The sequence below is a fragment of the Carassius auratus genome, unplaced genomic scaffold (genome assembly GCF_003368295.1).
Source record: "Carassius auratus strain Wakin unplaced genomic scaffold, ASM336829v1 scaf_tig00018441, whole genome shotgun sequence".
Lineage (NCBI taxonomy): Eukaryota > Metazoa > Chordata > Actinopteri > Cypriniformes > Cyprinidae > Carassius > Carassius auratus.
Window position 1 is genome coordinate 63,938 of NW_020524890.1, and position 27,288 is coordinate 91,225.

Genomic DNA, 27,288 nt, shown 5'->3' on the forward strand with positions numbered 1-27,288 from the left:
AGCCATCTAAATACTAACTGTGTTTTCTTCTCCAAACAGGCAGGAGGCACTGTTGGCAGCCATCAGCGAGAAAGACGCCAACATCGCTCTTCTAGAGCTGTCATCCTCAAAGAAGAAGACGACTCAAGATGAAGTGGCTCTGCTGAAGAGGGAGAAAGACCGACTGGTACATCAGCTCAAACAGCAGGTGAGAACAACCAACATGCTGGACGTCGACACCCCAGACCAAAGCACGAGGCAAAACCATAGACTAAAATGAACACAGACCTCAGTCCTCTTAATTTCCTAGTGGAGTTCTGCAACCACACCCGGAGGAATTACATTGGTGAAGCTTAACCAGACATTCGTCAGCATAAAAAAAAAATAGTCCCACTTCAAAGGAAAAGTTTAGACTTTACAGCTCAAGTAACAAACATTTTTGTTTCACTGACGAATTGTGTTGTAACTCAAATAGGAGCATTGCTTTTCTGCTTTTTAACTCCCTGACTCTCTTTCCATTCAGGCTCTCACTGTGTTTTATTTAAGAGATGAGACTTAAGAGATGAGTCAAAATGATTGTGTGTCAAAAGCCTGCCACAGATGTTGCCCACAGATGTTAAGTTGACAATAACCTGGAATATTCTTTTAAGAGGGTCTTGATCGCTCCGAAATATAAGATCGCACAGGATATCCTGATGGTGTGTTTATAGTATCAGTAACCAGCTGACCTTGCTGTCGTGGTTCTGTTTAGCAGTTCAAGGAGAGGCTAAAAAACAATTTCTGGAGGAGACATGTTGGGAATGACATCTCAAAGTTTGGAGATGCAAACAGACTACAGATGTCTGGCCGCAGACCCGTCAAGAAGGGCAATTTTAGGATTATTTGACTCCTCCTCCAGGTTCCCACAAACCACCTGCAAATACATACACGGTAGTTTAAACACACACAGACTACACTGAAAAAAAATGATACAGTTTTCCCTCAGAAATTGCTAGCAAATTTCACAAGTAATTACAAAAACATTTTGCATAGTTAGTAAATAGTAAATTAAAAAAAAAAAGATTATTGGAGTACTTTGGGAAGAAAACATTATTTTAGTCATTCTGCTCCACTCAGTTTGTTACTTGTAATTTCTTTGTAATTATCTGTGAAATTTACTAGCAATCTATGAGTGAACATTGTTTTTTAATGCCATTTTTTTCAGTATACAAAGAAGTGGCATTGAATTAAACAAATTTTGAAGTTGAAAGCCTGAAATTACATTTTCTAATCTTTGTTTAATGCGATGTAGCTGCCATTCATCCAGATGAGTCTCATAACCAGCATGCACATTTAGCATCCTCGTTTCCAATTCAAGCAGACCACACGCATATACAAAACCCAGCAGCCACAGAAAAACAAAAAGAGCAAGAGGACCAACACACACATCCTCACTTTGGCTCCATTCATGCTCACGGGCACACGCTCGCGCTGCTGGAAAACACCCCTCCCTGGCTGTTTCTCTGAATGACAGGCTATCAGCGTGTTGCATAGCTGCAGCATTCCACAGGAAATGGGTGTCAGTAGTGCAGATAGCTTTAGGGCTCGGCTCTCACCCACACCCCTGAGATCAGGAGGGCAGCCCGCATCCCCCTCCTGCTCACTGTCAATCACAGATGGGGGAAATTTGGTTAAGAGCCGGTCAGAGGCCGGTTGTTCTCCTGACATACTAATGGTTGAGGTCAGCGATAAAGGTTGCACGCGGTGGTCCTAAATCGTAATTTTTTGGGGCAGCTTTACTTCAGGGTCAAAGTTAGGAGCCAACGTTGGAAAGGTTAAGGACCCTCAGTTTGCCTGTCCCTCGTGGACACGTTTTTCCGCTCTTAATTGATAGCATTACAAGCAGTCTCTTGGCATTATTTGTCATTTATAATCATTAAGATTGCAACTTCTGTTCTGTGGAAAATGGATGGCCGTAACTAGCCCGGAGGTGTTTGACGTGGCCCAGGGGAAGGGCGAGTGCTGTCTACTGCTGCGGCCTCTGGATTAGGGTTAGGGTTCAGGATCGTAGGGTTTGAGTGACAGGGGATGAGTGTGACATAGTGGTACATAAATGGAGTATTTTTCTTTCGGTTTTTGAAGAGACAGATGTGCATACAGATGCAGGGCTGATAATGGCTTGGAGGAGGGGAAATTCCTGGTCATACTAGTCCAATCTTGTCAAAAAAAAAAGAGAAAAAATGGTGTCAAAAGTGTGGCCTTATACCAGGTCATGAGCTACTGTGGTGTGATGGTGTCAAGTGATGTGGAACAACAAAATATATTGCTTCCATTATACTTTTGGTCCTAACCAACTTTGATTAGAGGTTTGAACAAAAATCTTTCTACCAATAATTACAGTTCAGAATTAAAAATAGTTTCTCTCTTTATAATAAATATTTAATATTTTTCATATTATTAATTGTAATTTATTTATTTTTATGTCAGGGTTTTGTAATTTTGCAGTAGGACAGACTGACTTTGAATAAACCTTTAAAACTCATCGTATAATATCGTTCTGAAAGTAAACATTTTTGTGCATGTTTTCCTGAGAAACTTCAGCCAATCACGTGGCTTCTCACTTGTTCTATTCCACTGCAGCAGGTTTGGATGTACTCAGTGTGTGATAAATGGAGCCCGTCATCATGTTTAAATTATATTTTCTAGACGAGCAGATGGGACTATTTGATGTCTAACAAAATGCTGCATAACCAACAGCCGTTTCTGTGATCCAGAGATTTGGAGCGAAGGAAATGAACTAGAATGAAACATAAAACAAACAAAAAAAAGCCATAGATGAGAGAAAATAAGCAAAGAAGTTTTTAATAACGAAGAGAGAGAGGCGAGAGAAGACATCCCATATCTGTTTTTGTTTTGGGATACATCAATTTTCAAGATATTTTCTGATGTATTTTAGGGAGAAAATGAACTCTTTGTTCTTTTCTTCCTCCGTTTTGTTCTTTTTCTTCTCTGGTCTCCGTCTGTGTGTCTGTCAGCCTCTGTGATGATGACAGTGAAAAAATAAGACTGATTTCTGGTGAGCATCTTTTGAAGCGGCGGTGTAGTGAAATGTTCTCTCCATCACATCTCTTCCCCTTCCATAAATCTTTACTGCGCGCCGTGACATCTCACCCATCTCTGATGTGCTGTCCAAGTTTTATTAGCAGACTTGAGAGAGTGGAACGGCATGTCACTGTGGAGCACAGGAGTGGGTTTTTAAGAGTTGTCCTGTGCATATTTGCAGGCCGCAGATTAAACGGCAGAGTGAGAACTGCTCCCCGCTGCCATCACATGGTTCATTGATGGTACAATTAGCTGTGGAAGGAGGGTGGTTTCTACTGCTGCTTCAGGAGAGCTGGATAAGAAGAGATCAGAACTTATACACTGCCTTCAAAGGTCATTCTTCACTATATGCACATGTACACAAACTCACTCTTCTGGAAAAATGGACCAGAGATATTAATAGCTTCCCCTGCACTGTGCTGAATTTTGCCAAATCAAATCAAAATTATTTTTGGATTTTATGATCATGAAAATCTAAGTTCAGTCAAGTGTGGATGAAGTTTTGGCTGATAATGTATGTTCAAATGTTAGGGATGAGGGAAATTGTTCCATTTGACTTTTTTCACTCTTCATTTTGTTTGTAGTTACATTTAAGATATATTTATGTGTTGAAATTTAGCAATAAATCTTTCATCAGGGTCATCCGTATGATTTGGCATTGGATGGCATTGGATTTTTTTTTGAAGTACCCAACAATTTGTGCATGTGTTTTTTTTATCTATTTATCTATATTTCTTTTATATCTATTTGTTTTGTTTTTCAACTTTTAATCATATAGACAATTTTTCTGAATGATTTATGTTTTAAGCATTTAATTAAAAAAATAAAGAATTTTTGGTATTTAACAAATATTTCATATAAGTTTTATATTTATAGAAAGAAGCAAAGAAGTTTGCCAGAAGATAGCAAGTTGCATCCAAAGTTATTTTTCATGACTAGTTTCATTGAAACAACAAATAACAAGTGAAATATGAAATGTTAAAAATCAGATTCTGATCCATTCATCAAATTAGGACTATTATATGAGGTCATACACAGTCTTTTATACTGTACATTTTGCCTTTCATACAGGATATTTGCACAGTATACATAGTGCTGAAATATTGCATGTTATTAGCACAAGAACAGAAGCCGGCGAGGGAGGGCGACCAAAACCTCCACCGCAGACCATCTGAGCTCCCCACACCCAACCTCGCCTTTCTTAAAACTGTCCTGGCTCCGACCCCGCAGAAAACGCTCCCACCTGCACAAGGCGTCCAGAAAATATTTGATAAGTCCTAAAATTTATCATCCTTGCCCCTGCGCGGTCTGAAGAGGCTGCATTAATCCACGCCATTATCATGGAGCATGATTCAGACCATTAATCATCTGGCTGCTCAAATTTGAAATCTTTACGACACCTCAGCGGCTGTGAGAGGCTCTGCTCATGCACAGTGAGCTCTCTGTGTGCTGTGGAAAGGTGTAGAATGGTTAGTTTGGTCACCGCTCCTGAATCCAACCCCCTCCTCCATCATAATTCTCAGCCTCCTGATGGATCTCAGCAGAGACTTCCTGCCTTTTCCCCTGTTAACTGTATGTCAGCAGACATGTATGCGTATGAATGTGTATTTGGGTTTTCTTATGTCCCTGAGAGTGTTATGGGGGGACTCGAGTATGCTAGGTAGTCAGTAGTCGATAGCAATACTAGTGAAATTTCATAATTCTTTTTATCATTTTTAATGAACGTACTCTTATATTTTAACCGTGTATAGTGCAGAGTATTATCTTAACATAACCTAAAAAAAAACACTGCAACATAATGAACTGTTGGAAATAGATGGATGGTGTTTAAAGTAACCTATGATATGCTGCTTTAAAGCTGCATGACATTAAGACTCCTTTTCATGGGGTCACCTTTAATTTTCTTCTACAAAATGATTCAAGAAAAAAAATGTTGTGGTGCAGATTGCCACTTAAAAAGATTTCCTATATGTGTCTAACATATGCATATATATATATATATATATATATATATATATATATATGTGTGTGTGTGTGTGTGTGTGTATATATGTGTGTGTATATATGCATGTGAGCATTTGAAAAGGCATTATAAAAAAATATTTTTTTTATTTAGTATTGATTTAGTACTGCACTTTTAAAAAAATTTCATCCTTGCTTGTACACAAAGGTCAAGGTTTAAGTTATTATTGTTCTTCCATTGTAAGTCACGTGTGTGTGTGTGTGTGTGTGTGTGTGTGTGTGTGTGTGTGTGAGAGATGGAGAGAGTGAGTTTGCATCAACACCGCACTCGTCCTTTTTGGAGATGAGGATATCGAGTGTGTGTGTAATGAAGTGTGGCTGCACTGACATGTTGCCTTTTTCAGATATAGAGAGAGAGACATTGGTCAAGTGAATGTGTATTTTAGTCTCTATTCAGAGATTGAAGATGTGCCAAAGTGTCCGACTCACCCTTTCCCTCTGTAGACCTCCAGAGTCCAATTTGTCCAGGCGTCTGAGTGTGTCTATGTTAGAAAATCAAGACGTATGGAGGGAAACAATATTTAACCTGACAATTTTGGTAAGCTTCATTACTCTTTTTGCTTTCCAAGGACTAGAGTTGCAGTTTTGGTCTCTCGTTTGTTTGTAACCGGTGTATCTCATGACTAACCCCATCCGCTTCTTAAGGAGATGACCCGGAGTGATTCAGACCAATTACAGTTTGCTGGTCCTCTGGGACAGTGTTAAAAAGTCTCGTTGCAGTTCTGTAACCGCAGATTGAGTGTTAGTGTTAGTTCCCACAAGTCCTGGAATGGCGTCGGTAATTCCATCCCCTCGCAAACTGCGGATTTGGGTCGATACGTCTTTCTCTCATTACCTGCTACAGTGCCTCCGCGAGGCCCCGCCAGAGTCGCTGTCCTCACATGGCTTCAGGGCGACGGCGGGCATCAGGATGGACTAAGATGCCAATTCAGTAAAGGGCTCCAGGCCTGCTGTTCTCAGCAGAGCCGTGGTTTTGGGCACCCCTCAGAGGAATAAAATAGTTTTGTCTTGCAACTACCCACGAATAAACTTAAAATGCGAAAGCGGCAAGTCCTTGCCAAGGCCACTGTATGCATGTGTTTGAAAGCGTACCTTTATTGGGTTCAAAACGCTGATGTTTTGTTGCAAAGGATGAGCTCTGGGTGCCTTATGTCCCCGCTGTGGCCAAAGTGATCACAGAGCTTAAATTAGAGCGTTTTGCAGCCAATGATAAGTGAGGGAAAGGGGAAAGAAATCCAGAAAAAGGGCTCACAAGAACACGACAACATCAACAAGCGTTCAAGTCATTACAGGATCTTGTAGACGTCAGAGAGCTTGAGCTGAGGGGGCCATGCGAATGGAGGTCGTGGCTCACGGGCCCATCCGTGCTGGATTTGTCTTGGATCTGATGCAACTCTCGCTGCTCGTTTAAGAAAAAAGAGTTGCTGTGTTTTTGGAACACGAGACCTCAAAACACAAGCCGCTAAATGGCTGTTTGAATAAGGCCTGTGGGTGTCCAGCTCGTCCAACGTGTGACGTTGTGGAGAAGAGGAAATGGAGATTTTCCACTGCATCTCCGATTGTGGAGAACATTTTACTATGTTGTTATTATTCGGTCAGACAAATGAATTTTTTTAGGACGTTGTGTGCCCCTTTGGCAAGCCGTGAAGGCTTGGCAGCTTTATTATTACAGGGTTTTGACTCAACATCGCTAATTGTAGTTGGTAAAACTTTGCTTTTCTGCTGCACTGAAAGTGCTGTTTAGTAGTGATTTCTAATGAGGGTGGGAGACTGTCCACTCTTTTCCTTGATTCCCATTTCTGGCTCTTCTGTCCTGTCAGAATGATGACCTGGGATTATTCACCTCTTACTTCAGTTCCTAGCCAGTTACACATAATTGTTTTGTTAAAATTAAGATTATTTCTAAAGCTTTGCTCAATGTTTTTCTGGTGTGATTAGTGGTATTTTCTAATCCAAGCATCACTATTACTATTCCTCACAATTAGTGATTTAAGCAAACCTCTAATCCTAAGTATCAAACTTTGGTGCTTAGCTCGTCCTTCATGTTTATTCAACAGGCACAAACGATACCTCAAATTATGCAGCTTTTCTTGGCTGTCAGATTTTGAAATATAGTCCGTTTTGACAAAAATCCCTTAAAAAAATCCCTTAGTTCCTTTATTTAGGCAAGTCAGTTCACTGTTCTTTTTGAATGAACAAAGTCTGAAATCTCCAAAACTGTAAGATTTCATTTTAATAACATTTAAAATCATTAATACAGTTTGACAACAATGGTTTCATACAGTAAATGTGCCTTTTTAGCTAAAACCACACACACAAAAAATAGTAAAACTATATAACTTTTCCACCCACTGTTTTACAGAAAGGAAATTCACTTTTTTTATGCCACCATATTAAATGTTATGATTTCTCCCAGTCATATTTATCCTCCACAACCACTCATATTTCCATCAAATAATGTAGAAATCTAAAAATATTAAATGCAATGCAATCGGTTTTATATTATTTGAAGGAAATATGAACCAGTTTGTACATTTTCCCAATTACCACCCCTTCGTATTTGGTGTACTGTATGTATGGCGCAAGAGAGAGAGAGAAAGAGCTGTTCTAACTGAGCAAAGAAGTCTGTTTGCTTCCCTCTGGGCTACCAGAACAGAGAGACCATTCTGTTTCCACCTATTTCCCAGTTATCTGTTCTGTTCGATTATAATCCCAGACCTCTAACACTGGAAGCACTGCAGCTCACAATCATGGGAGCACTGTAGAATCCTTTCTGTCATGCTTGTCCAAGGAGCTTATCTCAGCGACTGTTATTCATGCAGGGATCTGGGACTGTATTTTTGTGTTATCTTTGCTTTTGATGTCTTGGCGTCTTTAACAACTTCTGAGACTTAGTAATTACTTTTAATGGTTTGAAAAAAGACCATGACAGAGATCTAAACTCTTCTTGACTATTTGTGACTTTCTTTTCATCCTCAATCACATTATTCTAATGTTCATTGTTTAGAGTAGTAAAGGGCAGCAACATCAAACATCAAAGTGCACAAAACCAAAGTAAAGTTCAATAGTTGACAGTGGAAACCTAATATTAGTGCAGTATCCTGTAAATATTCATCATTTTATTGGAGTTTTCCTATGTTTATAGTGGAAGATGCTTGTTTTGTTGCATTTATGTTAGTCTTTATGAGCCAAAAGTAGTAAAAGTGTTTTGTTTTAACCTTTGCATAAAAGCAGTTATATTTACATCAAACTTTATACTTTACACATCAATACTCTATATAGTTAACCTTTACACTTTGAATATTTCCATGGAAAAAAATGACATTTTTGATTTTTCAGTGTAACAGTAAAGATTATTAGCTGAAATCATGGTCTTTGGTGATTCATAAAATGCAAGCCAACAGCTACTGTGACTGTGAGAGAATAAAAGCATATTAGGCAACAAAACATGTATATCTGTGGCTCGATGATATATTGAGGTCTTATGAAGTGAAACTATCAGTTTGTGCAAGAAACTGAACATTATTTACAGCAAAATTGCCTGTAATCCAAATGTCTGTGAAAGTCTGATTCTTGTCCATGACCTGGTTCAAATGTTGGGTTTCTTACACAGACCGATTTTTTAATCTATTTATTACATTCATTACTCAGTGTAATAAAAAGTTTAGGAGTCATGCCTGTTCCAAAGACAAAACATGATTTGAAATACTAAATGCTGCCCCATCTATTACGCAATTTTATAGTCATTATGTTATTATTGTGATTGAGTACTTTGACACACATTAAATATGTGCAATTGAAAACCCAGAAGCCTCAGATTCAGAGTCTGCTGCTCAGCTCACTGAGCTGTCCAGGCTGTCCTCTGGTTTAAGCTACTGCTTTCCATTCCAAGGAAACCTTGACGTGTGAAACTTTTGATTGTCAACTCAGATGCAGCTTTGGGGATGTCATATCTCTGGCAACTCTCCCAGTCCTCTTCCAGCTTTTCCAAGCAGTGAGTCTATGCTTATTCAGTCAGGATGTTTTAGTCTTGCCAGTATAGTTAAATCTTTGCATTGTGTATACACAATATTTTGTATTTTTTTATGTCTGAAACTAAAGATAAACTTTGCAAGGTGTGGAAAGGTGGGATGTAGAGGAAATAGATTGAGGTTGTGAACTCTAGAAGTCACGGGGTGCTGTGGAAAGGTCACTTTACTCTGGAAGTTTAGGAAAGGTTCTCGTTATGTTGTTTTACTTCCGTGACTCCAATTATGAGCTTGACAAAAAGGCCTTTGATATCGCACTGAATTCTGAGCAACAACAGAGAATTGTGAGTCGGTGCTTTTTCAAATGTTCAATTTTTGTCCCCTTTTTTTGGCAGCGCGTCAGCATTTTTTGAGTTGCAATAGACAGGGGGAGGGTGGAAGTGGGCGAGAAAAATGATAATGGCGGAGAAGTAGAATAATTGTGAAAATGATTAGATTAAGTGAGCAAATGAGCTCTCCAGTTGGGACGGAAACCAAAGAATTGAGGTCAGCATTCCTGACAATTATCATAAGAGCAGAGAGAGAGAGAGAAAGTGAATGTGTGAGAGAAGGAGAGGAAAAATCCAAACAAGCAATCAAGGTATGCAGGACAAAAAGATGGAAATGCTAAGACGGATAAGGGAAGTAGAAAGAACAGGAAAGTGTGGCATTTAGAAGCATTCCAGCTTCGAGCTTTGCGATGTTTTGTGCTGGTGGCAGTAACTTGAGGAGTTGTATTGCGTTTTTGTAAATGCTGCAGTGCACTCAAGCAACGGGGCTCAGTGTGCGTCCCCCATCCGCTCTGCTTTATCAGGTCCATATCACTGCCTGTAGCTGAAGGAATTTTGAGGAAAGTGAGGTCTTGGAACAAGAAGCAAAGTAGAGAAGCAGAGCCCCATGTGCTGGATTCCTGAACCCCCGACACACACACACACACACACACAACCGTTCCCTTGCCATAAGCCACTCAGACAAGGATCTGGTTTCATGGTCAATTTTATTACACATGGATGTAAGGGAGGGCTTCTTAACAGGCTCTTGCTTATCCATCTGCTTGTTAACCTGCTAGCTTGAACATTTTGTTTTCCCATTTTACATTCCTTCCCAACCTCCCCATTTCTCCCCTTGCCCAGTACCTTCTGTTCCAATTCACTGTCTCTGACTCAAGCCCGCTTTGTCCACCACCATCTCCTCTTTTTTCCTGCACCGGCCACCTTTCCTTTCTTTTTTGCTTTATGGCTCACATATGAGCTGTTAAGTTTGGAGTGTACCTCCCTGTTCTATAACCATCTGGGATCGGCTCTTCAGAACCCCTCCGGCCCTTTGAGGAGATCCGGTTTCCACAAACGTACACCCGCACCTTCCTCTTTCCTCATGTATATACACAGACACCTCCCTGTGGACCCCCTCGACATCTTTGAGATTCCTCCCTCCTTGCTTTTTTGAAGGCACGTCTTTTGGATTGGTGTAAAGGTTGGATGCTCTGCCAAAGTAAATCCAGGAGGTATAGTGGCTCCTAGTAATGTAGGGTACATGATGTCATTGGTGCGATCATGAACAAGGGTCGAAGGGCACACATGGACATTTGTAGCTATTTGTCTCCTCTTTATCGTTCTCTTCTTCGTTGTGAGTTTATCTCCTGGCGGAGGGCCTCTTCTGCTTGGAGAGTGGCAACAACACTCCTCACCTGTTCTCAAAACAAAAATGTGAGCTTGAGCATTTTTTTAAAATCATCTCCTTGTTTTCATTCTCAGTAAGTTAGAGTGGGTCAGCCTGAGGGAGGTAGAGGGAACTGCTTAGTGATGTTTAAGTAACTCTGGCATGTTTTAGGAAAATTGTGGCAGATTTGCAGTATTGCCTCATAAATCATTTTATTAACCCTGAGAACTTTCACAGTTTGACTGAATGAAAAATGATACACTTTTTTTTCTGACTGTTATTACCCAAAATGGAGATGTTTGGAAGAATATTCACATTGTTTTTTTCCATACTTGCTGTCAAGTTTGAAAAAGCCCAGCAAAATTGAACCAAACAACTATAATACAAGTCTCCTGAACTATTCAATAACTTTGTGTGAGGAAATGACAAAAATATAAAGGCATAGTTCACCATATATTCATGTATAATTTACTTTCTTCTATGGAACACAAAAAAGAGAATTTCTTGAAAAATGTCCTGCTTTTTAGGTTTTGAACCCTGTTGACTTTTATAGCATGAACAAACATCCATCATTATATCTTCTTTTGTGTTCTGCAGAAGAAAGTAAGTCATACAGTTTGGAACACAAGAAGGTGAATAAATGTTTTTCAGCGAACTGTTCCTTGAGTCAGTCACAATGTCAGAAACAAAATTGCGCCCCAGTGCACATATACACACTTGTTCGATTGTACAAACCTATGAGCAAAGATTTCCCCAGTGCAGTTCAATATACATTTTATGAGTCCCTGTGCCCCACTAAACTCGGTCGGTATCGAAAACCACTTCACTCATGAGCCGGCAAATGAGCAAATACCAACTCCCTCTCTTTCTCATTCTCTCCTTTGCTTTGCAAATGATTTTCTCTCTCTCCAGTGGCCAGAGTCATCTGTAGGTGCTCTGTGGCCCTCAAACCCTGAAATCTTACAGCTTTAAGGCAAACTGTTTGTTTTTACAGGGGGTTTTTTTCTATCCTTTTTTTTCTTGTACATATGTTTCTTTTTTTCCGATTTTTCAAGAGAGGAAATGAAAAATGCATGTTCACGCTGGGAAATCCAGTTATGCCTAATGTTTCCCCCCCCCCTCTTCTACATTTGTCTTTATCATGATAACTTTTATGCTTTCTGTTGGTCTATACCAGGATATACATGCTACAAGCTAGAGAGCTTAAACCTGACTTTCCGAACCCTCGCCCTGAATCCTTCGCACTAACCCACTGAGCATGTGGAACAAATTGTCTCGAATGGGGTATTTTCTTCCTTGTGAGGTAGTGACAGTTGATCTAAAATGTTGCGGGGTTTTTTCCAGGGGCTATAATAGCTTCCCCTCGTAGCGTCTCGGCCTCTGGTCTTCTTCTCCTCCTCCATGCTGACTGCTGCCTTCTCTGGGGCAGAGTGAAAAACTAAGAGGTTGTTGAGTACAAGGTGTCTAAGAGCTGCTCAGAGGTTGTTTGTTCAACATTTTTATTTAACCTCTGACTAAGTGGCTTGTTAACAGGTAAAGAACTAGTCGTGCCTACACAAGAAATCGAGGCAACCAGAGGCATCAAAATGCTGATGTCTGTTTTCTGTGCATTTTCTCAAACCTATATGACTTTGTTTCTTCTGTTGAGATCAGGAGAAGATATTTTAAAGAATGTTTTGTGGGGAGAACATTGGACCATCCTGACTTCCACCTAGCAAAGCAAACCATTTTTGGAATAGGTCATGAGGTTGCATAAATGATGACATAATTTAATTTTTTTTCTGTGGACTGTCCTTTTAAGATACTAACTCTTACATAGGCCACTTGCATTGACATGACTCAAACATGTACAAAGACTGGTTTATCTGGCCCATTTAACCCAATGGTATCCCTGTGGTTGGTTAACATTGTTTATTACTGTAACAGAGGAGAGGATAGGAGAGAAAAATTGGAAGTGTGAGAGGTAGAGGGAAGAGGGTGAGAAAACCAAACAGAAGGAGCCCAACCATCACATTCTGGTCAGGGAGCAGCCGGGAAACAAGCCGAAGAATCCAGAAGGCCAGGGTGTGGGTCCACTTTTGTTCGAACGTAATGTCATATTGATTCATTTCATCCCTGCGCGGTGGTGGAGTCAGTTGTGATGGTCGGCTTGCCAGAAGTAATCATGTGCATTTTTCCTTATTCCTGCCATAGATGTCAATTCAAATTAGCTGTATTTAACGAAAACTAAGGATGATATCCGATAAGGCTTCATTACATTGACCCCAACTTGAAGTTTGCAGAAATATTTCACCCTAAAATATGACATTCCTGTTATCATTTATATACCCTCATGTTACAAATGTCAATTTCTAATGTAAAACACAAAATGTGAAGTTGTGAAAAATGTTTGTTTTATGTCTAATTGTTGCATGCTGTATTCAAACTCATGCCGCCCACATGAGCACCACGGCTGAGTGTGTCAAAGCATGTATGCTCAGCCTTGTCTCAAACAAATTAGAGCATTTCTAATCCAAGAGGTGCACAGACACGGAAACCTTGGGGCGCTTGTTAAATCTGTGCAATGGTTTGAACATGTGGAGGCTTGAATCTGTATCAAGCAGGGAGGTGAGTTTGCATATGTGTTTATATTTGAGAGAAGCTAGTGTTTTGTTCTCTATTCTCTACAACCCGGCTCTTTTCTCACTGTCTCTGTTATTGCTTTTTCACACCCTTCTCCTCCGGGTTTAAAAGATCTCCACTGATCTCCGCTCAAATTCATTCCAGCTGAAACTTGCGTGAATATGCTGTGATCCCCTCTCGCAGTAGGGCTTGGAGTAATACTCTGTCTATCAAAACGAATATCAGAATCACTGCTTATAATGCTTGTAATTGAGTTCATACAGATAAAATTTCCACTCCTAACAGCATGGGCTGAGATGGAGATTTGATAACTCAAGCCCCAAGACTACCAGGCTTAGAGTCAGACTGGGCTCATTTCGAAATGATGGGGAAAAAGTGTGTCTGTACTTGTGTGTTTTGGCAGTAGTTTACAATGAGCTGTATCTTTTACAGACGCAGAACCGCATGAAGTTAATAGCTGATAACTATGAGGATGACCACCTCAAGGCCTCCAATTCTGACCAGACCAATCACAAACCCTCTCCAGATCAGGTGAGTCAATCAGAGTGCACTTTACAGAACCACTTTGTACATTTTTATCCTTTACTTCTTCAGTGGGGTTTAAATGATTGATCATACTTAGGTTAAGTGATTTAGACAAACCCTAATCCTAAATCCCATGCCATTTATGTAAGGATATGAATTATTCCTTTAAATTATGTGTAGCCTGATGAGACAAGTTATCTTAAATGAATGGGCTTAACTTTCACATCACCATAAAACGGGTTAAAAAATCACAGAAGTTACACAAACTTTCTTTCTTTCTTTCTTTCACTCCATCCGATTTACCCCTAAAGGCCATATCCTGATTTATAAAAAAAAGCCATTATAACCAAGCGTAAACAACAGGAAATTACATATTTCATATCCAATAAGGCACAGCATCCTCAGCTCCAATTTGTGTAATATTTCATATTGGGTCACCCCCCGAAAAAAAAGATCACGTTTTCTCATTCATGAATGTGCACGCACACACACATCCCTGAGTGTAGTGTTTTTCTTGGAATAGTTCCGGCACACAGGATGATTCTGGAAGATTTAACTGGCTTTGTTCTTTGTTGCTTTTAAATGTTGAATTCCTTTGCCTTAAGCCTCTCCTCTGGATGGCTGTCCAACAGGAATTAGTTCATAACGAGAGAAAAGGGAAAGAACTGACATGATAAAGGATGAATAGAAAGTGAAATTTCAAAGAGAAAGGACAGCCTGTTGCATTCTCCTGTCCCAGCTCTCCCAGGAAGCACAAATGACATGACTTGATGCGTTAAACGCTGTGTGTCATACCTGTCCATGGGCTCCTGGAGTAATCCAGTTCAAGTGCTACATCCTAATTCACATGCTGAAAGAAACGCATCAATCAACAACACTCCGCCCAGGCCTCGACACATGTACTGCTATTCCCACCTACCTACATGTGTGTGTGTATGTGAGCTCATTGGAACTCTGTCTATACACACAATCTCCCATGTTCACACAGAAATCTGCTATAAAGCTATCCCAGGGCATCTCCCCCATCGCAAACCCTATTTATTGTCTTTTAGCTCACATTTTCCTGTGATCTTCATTTCTCACTTACATATTTCCAACTCAAATAAGAAACCCCTCACACATCAACACCTGAGCCCGCTCCAAACCTCCCCGATCACACTGTTATCACCTAAACATGCCGACTGCAGACCTGGGACCAACAGGGACCTCAGACAGCATTCATTACAGGTATTTTCCACAGCCATCCAGGACAGATGGGATAGAGGCCACGTGTGTTACTAATTTCAAGCTCATGCTGCTATGGTTTCAATTCTTGTTGCAGCATAGCCGCCACTTTTTGGGGCAAAACCTGTTGCTTTTAATGCTGTTTCACTTTGGTTCAATGGCTAACTAATCACCAAATCAATGGGAGCATTGTCTAACTCTTATTTATAACTATTCCGGGGTTTTTTTTTTTTTCACTTCATGGGAAAAACTCTGCTGCTCCTCACTGAGTGTTTGTAAAATTCTAAAATTGGTCACTTAAGAAATTTCAGCGCATCAAATGACCTGCTCTAACCCACTAATAACTTCTTTCTTTAATCCCATGCTGCCTTGGATTAAACCTGCACTCATTTTCCACCAATAGGACGATGAGGAGGGCATTTGGGCATAGCCAATCACATGCCCTCTCCCAGCCATTTTGTTCAGAAGGGTGAGGAATGTATAAATGGGGAATGACACTCTTCTTCTGTATTTCATTGTGTGTTAAGTGTTTGAGTGTGCTTTTTTTTCTCCACCAGCACTTTCCAGTTCGTCCTTCCATTTCTTTCTTCTTTTGGTCTTTTTTCCTCTCTCTCATTGTTCTCATGTCCTGTGATTTTTCTATCATTCTGTTTTTTTTTGTCTGCCTCATTTCGGAATAGGTTGGTGCTGATTGTTTAATACTTTTTTTACTGGTCAGAAACTGGTCAGAAAATGGTCAGAAACACACAAACAGTTTCCCTTTGTCCTCACAAAAATAGGTCACATGTCTGTTCTGATTTGGTCTGCAGTGAAGAAAAGTGTAAAAAATAAATGAATAAACAATTGAACATAAATTAATAAATAAATGAAATATATCATAAAATACCAGAAGCATCTATATGTATTATATTTCTTTTTTATTATTATTTAACATTGAATGACATAAAAAATAGAAGGCTACAGAAGCTTTTGTATTTTTATTCTTGTATCTTTATGATGCATGTATTTATTTTTTAAGGGGGGGGGTGAAATGCTTGTTTTCACTCAATATCCTGTTACCTATAGAGTAGTACTGCATCCTTCATAACTCCAAAAAGTCTTTAGTTTTAATATATTCATAAGAGAAAGACAGTCTGTACCGTTTTTTCACGGAAAAACACGAGCGCCTGGAGGCATGACGTGTGGGCGGAGCTAAAGAATCACGAGCGCGAGTAGGGTTTTGCGTTGAGAGCATGTGGAAGCTGTGACATTACCATGAAGAAAAAAACATCATCCAAAACAAACCATGGCTAACAGTCAGATTCAGCCATTTATTTATGATCCAGAATCCGATCCAGAGGCTGAAATTGAACAAGAGCAGCATCAGCAACGAGTACAGCAGGATGTCTCTATGTAGTATGTATTGAAACTGTATATATTTGCTTAGCGGTTTTGGAAAATGACTAAGTTCCACTTTATGTCGTCTTTTTTTCTTTTCTTTTTTTTTAAGCTGTATATGTGGAAAGTGCAGTTTGATGACAACATCGCATGTTGTTTACTTGATGTGCTTACGCGCCGATAGCTAAGTTAACAACACAGAGATATTTGAAGCAGTTTTACTCACCGCCTGCGGTTCCAACAAACGATCGTGAACCTTTTTCGTTAGGACTGCATTATCCTTAAGAAATAAACGATGTGCAAATCCGGCATCAAACTGGGCCTTGTTTGTAAAACAAGAATCTTCGAAATGCAGGGAACAAACAAAAACACTTGCACAACTCCGTTGATGCTCTGTAAAAATAAACTCCATCCACTGGTCCCTTAATGCTGGTTTTTTTTTTGGTAATCTGTGCAGGGTTGTCTTGCCCTGGCAACCAAAAACACACTTCTTTTGTGACATTTCGCGATGCTCTCGCTCTGATCAGTGAATGTATGTTATGCTCTCATTGCTCTGCTATACGGGAGTGCGCGCCCTTCCGGCAGAAGTGCCTTAGCATCCATATAAGGAAATTCCGCTCCATCTAACATCACACAGACCCATACTCGAAAAAAACTTTCCGAAACTTGAGACAAACCCGAAGAGGTTTTTTTGGAACAATACTCCTTCAAACGTACAACTTAATTTTTGAAACTTTGTCCATGTTTAGCATGAGAATCCAACTCTTTAACAGTGTAAAAAACTCAGTATGCATGAAATAGCATTTCACCCCCCTTTAAGTGTTTTATTCCAAAAAAAAAAAAAGTTTACAAAGCCAACTGCTTTACTTTCTGCTTTTATGAATAAATCAATGCAGCTTAAACCTTTAAAATCACTCTTGATTTCGATAAATGACTCAAGCAGTTATTGAATTGACATTTACTTTCCCATCCCTTGTCAAACATCTATTCAGGATTTCTGTCACGCAGAAGAGTTGAATTCTTCCCTTCACCTTTATTATTTTACACAGACAGCCAAGGAACAAATCGACCTGTCTGCTTTTTGACTGCTCTGGTCTTTTCCTGTCTATTCCCTCCAAAAAAACAACAACATTCTCATATTTGCTTCCACACCTGACAGTTTTGATGGATGGTTTTGAGGAAACAGATAGACCGTAGAATACATATGAGCTGCACATGTTCAAACCATAGGACACATGCACAGCCGGTTGCGCTCTCCCATCAGAGCCGTTGCCCCATGTCCATGGTGATGCTAAATGCCATGTGGCGTTTTGACTTGAATTAATTAGCAGGTCGCTCCCCGTTGATGCAGCCCACAGATAACACATGTCCATCCCATGAACAATCGCATGTGGTAAACTGTGCACTATACTGTGAGTGCAATTAGGCGTAACAGAGCGCTGGAGAACAGAGTGGAATTGTGTGAGCAGTGGTCCGGGCAGTGTGAAGGGAGGGTTTTAATCAGAAAGCTGCCCACATACACTGTGTCCTATTTCAAGCAATTAATGGGCCCCTTTCGCTAATGTCTTTGCTTCGTTCGCAGTTCTTAACGTCTGAGCCTCTATGATACATTTAGAGGGAGAATTCCGATCGTCCACTGCACCCACGTTGCAGCTCATATGACCATGTAAAACTTGTAATGGCATTTAGCAGGGGAGATCAAGACCCCAAGCTTCTGAATGTATTAAGGCTCACATAAAGGGCACCCGTATTCTCCGAACCATGTTCTCAGGGCAAACTGCAGTCGTACGTACAAGCACATAATTAGAGAGGGTAATAATCTGAACATGACTCTGATCTCCCTCATGTTGAATTGTGGGTGGTCGAGGTCTATTTAATTGCTCACCCTTTGGCATGATAACCCACAGCAACCCCGGAATCGGTTTTAGCTATAATGAAATGCTGTCCATTTCAATCGGTGTGGTGCGTTGTAAGGTGTGTATTAACAGATGCCCTCTGGTCCTTGACTCTGTTTTGTGTTGTACTTTTGGGCTTTGCATTTTCTCTTGTAGATTTGTGGATAATTGATACACGTCTGCTTTTGATGTCCTCTTCAATCATTTCAATGTCACTGTGTGATAAATGTGTGTGGTTTTTCAATGTTCTGGAGTTCTGGAAATTGCCACCCACGAGTAAGGGATCTTTCAGAGTTATTCCTGTTTCGCTAACAGAATATTTATAAGCTCTGACTTTAGGTAAATGTCAAGACAGAGTTAGCTTCAAATGTCAGTAGGACTGATAAAGCATCAACCATTTTGAAGTAACTTGGCTTCTTGTCTGTTTGTCCAGTTTTAGACTGGATGTCTAAAGGAAGTGGGAAAAACCTAAGGGCTGGACCAGAATACTTGAATATTTGTTCATTAGGTTGGCATCCGATTTTAAATTTTGAGATTTGAATGTTCTTTTTTATTTATTTTTATCAACACCTGGCCTTTGCCGCAAAATGGTTCTCATTCGCGCTTGATTATGAACCAACCCATGAGTTAACATCATGAGCGTCATGATTCATTTCATCTGGAAGAGAAGACAAAAATGCAGAAGTCCTCAGCTGTGTGGGAGCACTTTAAATTGAGTGAGGACAAGACAAAATGTGCCAAATATGCGATTTGAAACAGAACATCAAGATTGAAAAACCTTTAAAGTTTGACAAAGAGTTCAGTAAGTAGTATGCCGGTTCTCGATGTAATAAAAATGCAGACAGACACACATAGATTCCTGCCTTTATTACACCGAGTCTACACCAGACAGTTATATGGCCGCAACAGCTAAAATTTGTCTACACTGGAACGACAAAGCGACCACTGTAAAACATTTGAAATTTGTGTCAGTATGTCACAATAGTTTCTCTTGTATTTTGTCATGGCGTGACGTCCGGTGTCGGCACGGTGTTGTGAGAAGAATATGTTCAGCCCCCTCCCTCCGAAGCTTCAAATATTCAGTGTTCATTACTACCAAAGCTTCGAAGCTCAAAAAATGGTATTTGGATCAGCCCTAGTTCACTAACACAAACTTGACTGTATCATTTCATTTTCGGTGAAAACCATAAGGCCCAGAGCAGGATGCAAGACATCCTTGTGAGCATTTGTTTCCATCCTCCCAAAACAGGTTAATTCACCACTTTTTTTCCTTTGCTGTATCTGCCTCACTAAATTTCTAATTCCTCTATCTTTCTTTTGTCACTAGTTTGTTTTTAAAGTGACTCACATACGACATAATGCTAGAGCGGGTGCTAGCATGTGGAGCAACAAAAGTATTGAAGACCATTGTCGTGTCACCTCTATTTGACAACCGTAGACATTACTTACCATTTGGATGGTTCAATTCAATGGAAAACTGTGAAACAGTTTGGCTATCACTCGCATATTCCAGGGGTCAGTGGGTACCCTTCTGAAGTTGTAACCTCTGCTGAACTCGTCCCATGAGCGCAACCACCCACCATTTGCCCACATTATTAAAACTGTCCCACCCCTCAGTAAGAGAACAGAGACCTCGTTGCTGACTTGGTTTTTATTTTTTTCAACTCAAAAATGGCTCAGTGGTCAGAGGGGGAAAATTTCAACAGCTCTGTTTTAGTCATTAATATAAACCCAAAATGCATGTTTGCTTTCTTATTTGCCTTTTGTTACTTGCATTGTTTATTCCAGCTTGACTTTTTTCTTTCTGATTCCAACTGATTCCAGTCCAAATATTTATAATTAGATTAAAATGGGAAACATGTGGCGGCGAGGGAAGTTGCAGGGGGTCATTGTTGAACCTTCCCACCTCCATATGATTTCAATATAAAACTGGCCTCTGGCTCCATGCGCCTGGTGCAGACAGGAGGGTAGACAGTGGTGGGGCCCCCACTCAGTCTAGGGGACTTCGTTTTGGCAGAGCACAAACTTGGGGTTTCTGCGGAGCCCCTGAACCATGCTGCCCCACTTCCTCTACCATGAAACTGAGATCTACATCCCAGGAACAGAAGATAGTCACTGTACCCCAAATGGCTCAATCAGTCACTCTCCAAGAGGAATCGCTTCTCCCTTTGTCAGAGTAGGAGCATGCCACAGGAAATTAGGAAATAGGGTGTCATTGGAAACATACCCTAACTCCTTACGAGGGGTCAGAGGTCATTTAACAGATTGCCATTGCTCACAGTGTCTCGGGAGAGGCCAGTAGACTGAAATGACTTTGAGCCAATTAAGTGTGCGACAGATATCAACCAGTTGGTCCCAGAAGCACGCATACAACGTGTTTTATCTGACACTGTAATCGGAGCCTCTTGCTCGGCTTGATGAGAGACCAATGACTACTCTTGGACAAGAGATGAATGGCTGTAGTTCTGCAGCGGTTACTTTTAAATAGCCAATCGGAAGAGAGTTGAGACAGCGGCATCTAAGAATTGAGATGATGTCATGAAGGATGAGCTCACCAATAAGAGCTTGTATAGGAGTGTATAGGATTGAATCTTTCCTCTATCAAGGCTTCTGGCTGAACATTCTCTGCTGAATTCTGAGAGAGACTCTGCTTAGCATCAGCCGGATAGGTGATGACTTCCCACGCCACCTCTGGTTTTCATGGTGTATGTCAATATATGTATTTTCCTGAGAGGAATTCTGAGCTGGCTCAGTTGGAGATGGTACGTGTTTGGGGAGGTTAAGTTCACTAGTCATGTCAGAAGTTATCTCAACATGTTCTGTTTCTCACGATTTCCAGTCCAGCTATAAATAGTCCTGCAGTTTGGACTTTATCTGCTTTGTGGGGCAAAATTTGTTCATTTTTGAAGATACATAAGTGGTTCTTTTGATGTACACTTTCTTGCCCTCTCTCACTCGTTCTTAATGTTCCCTCTCTTTCTCACTCCCTCAGGCATAATGTTGCTTTTTTTGGGCAGTTTTGTTTGCCCGGTCTTGCTTCACTGCCTGACTGTCCTGCTTTTTAAGGCCTCAGCAAACCACACATCTTGGCCCTCTCTCCCAGGATGCATCACTCAGGAAAAATACATTTTAATGGTGCATCCGTGTTTCTGGTTTCCCTCTTGGAACTAAGCAACCCAAGGACATACTGGCCAGCTGGGTTCTGCTTGCCTAGTCTATGTCAGAGGGTAAAGTAGGAAAATAGACTAAAGATATCAATCGAATCACCGCATTTCTGCTGAATGCTTCTTGATGAAAGTGCCCTCTTTTTTGCGTTCACCCACCATTGCATCATATCTCCCCTCAGAATCTTCATTAATTGTTGGGTGCTGGCGATAATAAAACTATGAATTTCTGTTGTTGACCTCAGAATTACCAAATGAATGTTAACAATCCTATCATAACAAATAATCACATGACTCCTCCCTCCTCAAACCCAGTGAACCTAGCATGGCCAGAGTTTCTGCGTAAGCTGTTGAAACAGTAAAGTTTGAGGCTCATTGTGGTGGATTATGTGGTCGGAACGTTTTGGCCCCCTGGTCCAGGGTGCCATTTCTGGATGTGTTAATGGGCGGACGTGGGAGCCCTACCCTGGGCACTGTGCCCGTCGGCTTCCCTCTCCAGGTTAGGAGGGGAAAGTGCTCATAATATTACTCAGTAATGGTCCATGACCGTGAGCTGTGGAAAATCCTCATGACTTTAGAGAGTCTAACTGCTAACTGATAATGCAGTCATTCGTTTCAAAGACTGAAAAGAATGAATATTGCAGTGAGCGCCAAGTTGTAAAAGGCAAGTACCATGCATGTTAACCAAACTCATTGGAAAACAATGCATCTGGAACTGGTGTTGTATTAGTTATGCAGTATATCCCCGGGATTCATCACTGAAAATGTGTTGATTTGTTCACTTCCAGATTCTTATTTTTTTGCTAGGGCTGCTTAGACATGTATGCAAGATGTCTAATGTCCGCCCATTGAATGTTAGCTTCATACTGCTAAAAAAAATCCTTGCGACATTTGAATATGCCTTAATGCTTTCCAGAGCTGTGGCTGGGGGGCCTGGAACAAGTTGAGCGCTCCTGGCCCCCCTGTGGATGCCACTGGTCTGATTTAAAGCTGATAGGATAGAGCTGACTCAGATTCAGCACCCTGCCTAAGCTGTCCAACAACTACCTTAAATCTCCCAGTTCATTTAGCACTTAACCAGCCGTGGACAGAATGAGTGCTGGAGACCGGACGGGTGGAAACTGCAGCACTTCTGCCTCTCTTTTATTTCTTCCTCCGTTGCAGCTTCCTCTTTGTCTCTCCCCCACCTAACCCTGGGTTCAGTCTGTTTCCGTTTACCCAGCTCTCCAATTAAGCCTAAAACTGAGGGCCTAGAACTACCTCTATTATCAGTCAATAAAAAGGGAAACCTGCCATGTGTGGTTCACACTTAAAAGAGGCATTGCAGGTGAACATGTTACACATATGTGCAGAGCTTTTTTTTTTTTACCACACCAGCACACAAGTACACATTTGAAATTAGAGCTAGGTGAAACAATGGTGTATACTACATAAACATAAAATATATAGATAACTTATATCAAAAGCATAGAGATACCACATATCCACATAGTGATTTCTTTTTTTTAAATGCAGATTTTATAAGTTTTAATGTGTCACATACTTTTCAAGTGTTTTATAATTAAAGAAGATATTACACTTAAATTATGAAATTACATACATTGGTTGATTGTTCATGGTATTTTTTTATATTTAAAATTTTATGATTATTTATTTATTTATTATAAATTCCTAAATAATATTATATTGCAAATTAAATAGATCTAAATATTTATATTATTTACAGGGTCATTATAGTTAATTAAACTTAAAGTAAAACTAAAAATGTGAAGAAAGCCTTCTTCATTACTTGAAAATGTTTACTGAAAAAAAATCTAACTTTTTAAAGTCAAAACAACAAAATTAATAAAATTAAATTTAAATGTAAAAAAGAATAATTAATTTATTATATATCTTTGTGTGTGTTCTATAGGCCTATGTGAACATGTCAATTTCTCTTTGAACCACTGAGACACACTTCCTCCTCACCTAAATTATTCCCGTCTCTGAGGACCAGGTGTGAGAGCAGAGGATTGTGTATTTCTTACCTCTGAGACAGAGGGAGTCTGTTAGAGCCATCTCTACCAAGTCTGCACCCTTGAACCCACCTCAAACCCCATTTTCAGCTTCTCTGCTTCCTCTGCCCCGTCTTTACATGCGTAGCGGCATAAGTCTTCTGGTGTTGAGTGGTAAACAGGGGAAAACCTTTGACCTCAGGATGTGGTTCTCCTTAGATCTCTCCATCCACAGCTGTTCTCAAAACTCCTTCTCTCATGGAGCACTGACAGTGAGACAAGAGAGTGACACCAAAAGTTGGAGCTGTTTGGATCTTTCTGCAACAAAATTGCTTAAAGTCACTTATAATAGCCGGAGAAAGCTACAGTATCTGTTGGCATTCCCATTCATCGTATCTGCAGTTTCTCAGCTATTCCAGACAAACTTTGATTCCTTAGGATGCTCAGAGGCATAAAAATATAGCAAAGGAGACAGAAGTTGGTCAAACAACAAAAATACTGCAAACAGCAGACAGCTTTTTGAGACCTCAGATAAAAGATGCCATTAAAGAAACAGACTCAAGTCAAAGGTCTTCCTTGGATCGTAAGTTTAAAGTCAAATGTGACACATTTATGGTTAAGATTGAAGTCTTCCGTCCATGTTTTCTGAGCTCCCTGTAGTTATGCTCAGATCTGGCTTTAAGTCATTAACTTGTCTGGTTGGCCCTCACAGTGGGATAGATGTTCTGGAGCTTTGCTACATGTTCACCCCTTCCTCTGATTTCTCTTCAGCACACCCGGTTAATGATGCCCCTCAACCTCCGTTTGAAGAGGTCAGGACCTCCTTTCACCCTAACACCCCTCAGCTTCAGGGTGACAACCCCAATGGCCACTCCTCCGACTTCCTGGAGTTAAACTACAGCCCACACGACAGCTTTACTTCCCTTTTCCAGAGGCTAATTTCTTTTTGGCAGCTTCAAGTCTTTTTTGCTCATTACGGCTTTGGATACACACACACGCACAAACACACAATGAATGGAATGCTGTCCCTAGACGCCAGCCTTCATGGTCTGTTTAAATGGCGCTATGATGGTGACACTGGGAGTTCCTTGGTGAAAAAACTCTCTCCATCCCTCTCCAGAGTCAACAGTACTCTGCCTTGGCTTTTTGTCCTGCTTTCCCCCACCCAGTGCTATTAAAGACCTGCTTATTCTATTAGGCAGAGACTGGGAGAGCTCTGGCATGTAAGTTAACAGTCATAACCGCCCCCCCCCCCCACCACCAGTATAAATCTAATGGCATTTATATAAAAACCTGCGTAAATAGGTGACGAAGCTCTGAGTTCATAAAAAGCTACAGCAATGGAGCCCTGACATGCATAAATCTTGCATCTCTTAAAACATGAGTGCTGTTTTGTAGCAAACGAGAGAGAAAAAGGCACTGTAGGACAACTTTGTTTAAAAAAAAAAAAAAACATTTATTAAGATATTTATTTTAATGTTTTAATATTTTTGCTATAAAATATATATGCATTGCTATTAATAAAGATTAAAATATATATGCATTTTACTAACCTTTTTGGTACTTTTTCTTTTTTTGTTTTGAATCTTTTTTGTTTTGAATTCTTTTTTACTTAATCATTTTCTAGATATGTGAAGTGATATGTTTTTATCATAATAAAAATGTAAAACACATGCATTTTTGTTACTTAAATTAGAATCAAATTTGGTCCATAATTTATAATTTAATATTTTACTAGATCGGATTATTTTATTGGATTATACCATAATAATTATTTTTATTCTATAATGCTTGAGCAAATGATAGAATTAGAAGATTGGTTTGTGTCCGTGTGTGTGTGTGTGTGTGTGTATGAGGGGTCTACCGAGATATATTAAGAGTTGTGGATGGAAGCATTGTGGCCAGTTGCTTATGAAATGACAGTATAGAAAGACAGACTGACTCACCTGCTCTTAATCTGCCATCCGGATCTGCTCTGTGCTCGGATTACATATGTTTCTGTGTGTGAGCTTTGGGGAGGTGTGTGTGTCTCTTCACCCCCTTACCCTTTATTTGACAGTCATTATTCTCTCATGTATTTTTGCATGCTGCGGAGGTGATTTGTCTCTTTCTTGAAAAGCACTTTACGACGGCAGGCCCTCAAGCCTTGTCAGCATCTCGCAGGTTTGAAGCTTTGCAGTCCCTCCTTATCTTTATCCCCTTAACACTCATGGACACATAGCACAGCGAGTCTGAAAGAGGATAGCCCAATAAAACTCTCAGCCACGGGGAAGGACGTGTGCCGGAGCCCGGCTACTGTGAGAGAGGCCTGCGATCCGCACTTTGTCCCCCACCTGGGGCAAGCTGTTCTGAGCTGGGCTTCAAGGCCACGTCGGGGGCTTCCTGTTCTGCCGAGCCTCTGGAGTCTTTGAGGAAACAGCCAGTGGCTCGTCTCTGATGGACCGCCTGACTGACAGCATTGATCCAGGCTCCTGCCTCTCAGTGTGGGTATCGAATGGCGACCGATGAGCTGATAGGTGATAAATGAGAGAGGGAAAATGTAAAGGAGGCCAGTCATTGTTGAGGGGGTCTGACTTTTCTTTCTCCCTGGTCTTTTTGAGAAAGAGGGTTCTCAAGTTATGACAGTGACAGGTAGGAATAGGTATGCAACACACCGCAGCATCTGGTGAAGACAGGTTCTTTTAGAGGGAACATAATGAAAGGGCAGATGGACAGATTCCTCTGTAAAGCCTTTTGCGAATGTTAGTCTTTAGGCGGGAGCTACAGTGTGGGGTCCAGAAGGTGATCAATGTGGCAAAGAGCAAGAGAACAGACAAGGGTCTTTGTGGTCAATACCCCGAGTCTATTGATATTTTTGTCCTTGGATGGTCAGTAGAGGGTCCCAGGGGTCCTGACTCTGACTTTTCTCTGTCACTGTCACATCAACGGTCATTCAGTGGTGATTGAGCTTTTTTTGTGTTAGGGCACACTTAGCAGTATTTTTAGTAGTTTTTATTTTCAGTGACATCGTGAGAACCTTTGGGTAGGTGAAATGAACAATTTCTTATGACATAGATATTTTATATCACAAGGAAAGTATATACAATAATACAGTTGTTATTGCTGGAAAAAAACTTAACCCCAAAAAATAAATTATATAGTGATACCACAAATTATTCTAAAATTAGATTTTATGTAGCACATTTAAAGCGAAAAATACCAGATATATGCATTTACATGTCTGTGAGAAAGAAAAATAAAAAACATGTGGATTGCAGAAGGTGTTTATGTTCAATAATATGGAAATAGAACAAACAATGAGCCTATGTTAATATCTGATATAAAAACAACAATATAAAGATTTTAGATTTCCTGTACTTTAATTTGGGGGCTTTTTAGGAAATGTTAATATATGTGATTTAAATCCATTTAATTAATTAATTGATGTATCATGTAATTAATTCGATTGAAAAAAAAATATTGGCACACCTTGTCTTGGAGACATCTTGGAAAGATGGACGAGCTGTTAAATAGATCATTTTTCCAAGACGTCATGCAAGGCATGATGGGTAAACAGGAACCCAATTCTATCCCTCGTGTGTACAAAGCAAGACGAGACAAATGGTGCTTTGGGTGGAAAATTCCCCTGCTGTAAATCTGTCACCTGGGCATGATATTTGTTTCTGTTATTGTTGCATTATTTATGATCTCAGTCTACCACAGGGCTTTTTTTAAGGTAATGGCAACACAGGCACAAGCC

The 27,288-nt window shown here is 40.3% G+C and overlaps 1 protein-coding gene across 1 annotated transcript in view; it reads left to right on the top strand.

Moving 5' to 3' along the window:
• Window positions 1-27,288, top strand: part of LOC113076046 (ELKS/Rab6-interacting/CAST family member 1-like) — a 91,107-nt gene that overhangs the window by 58,314 nt on the left and 5,505 nt on the right. Inside the window, exons 4-5 of the mRNA XM_026248694.1 lie at window positions 40-187; window positions 13,803-13,901. Coding sequence (XP_026104479.1) covers window positions 40-187; window positions 13,803-13,901 — 247 coding nt within the window. The remainder of the gene's footprint in view (window positions 1-39; window positions 188-13,802; window positions 13,902-27,288) is intronic.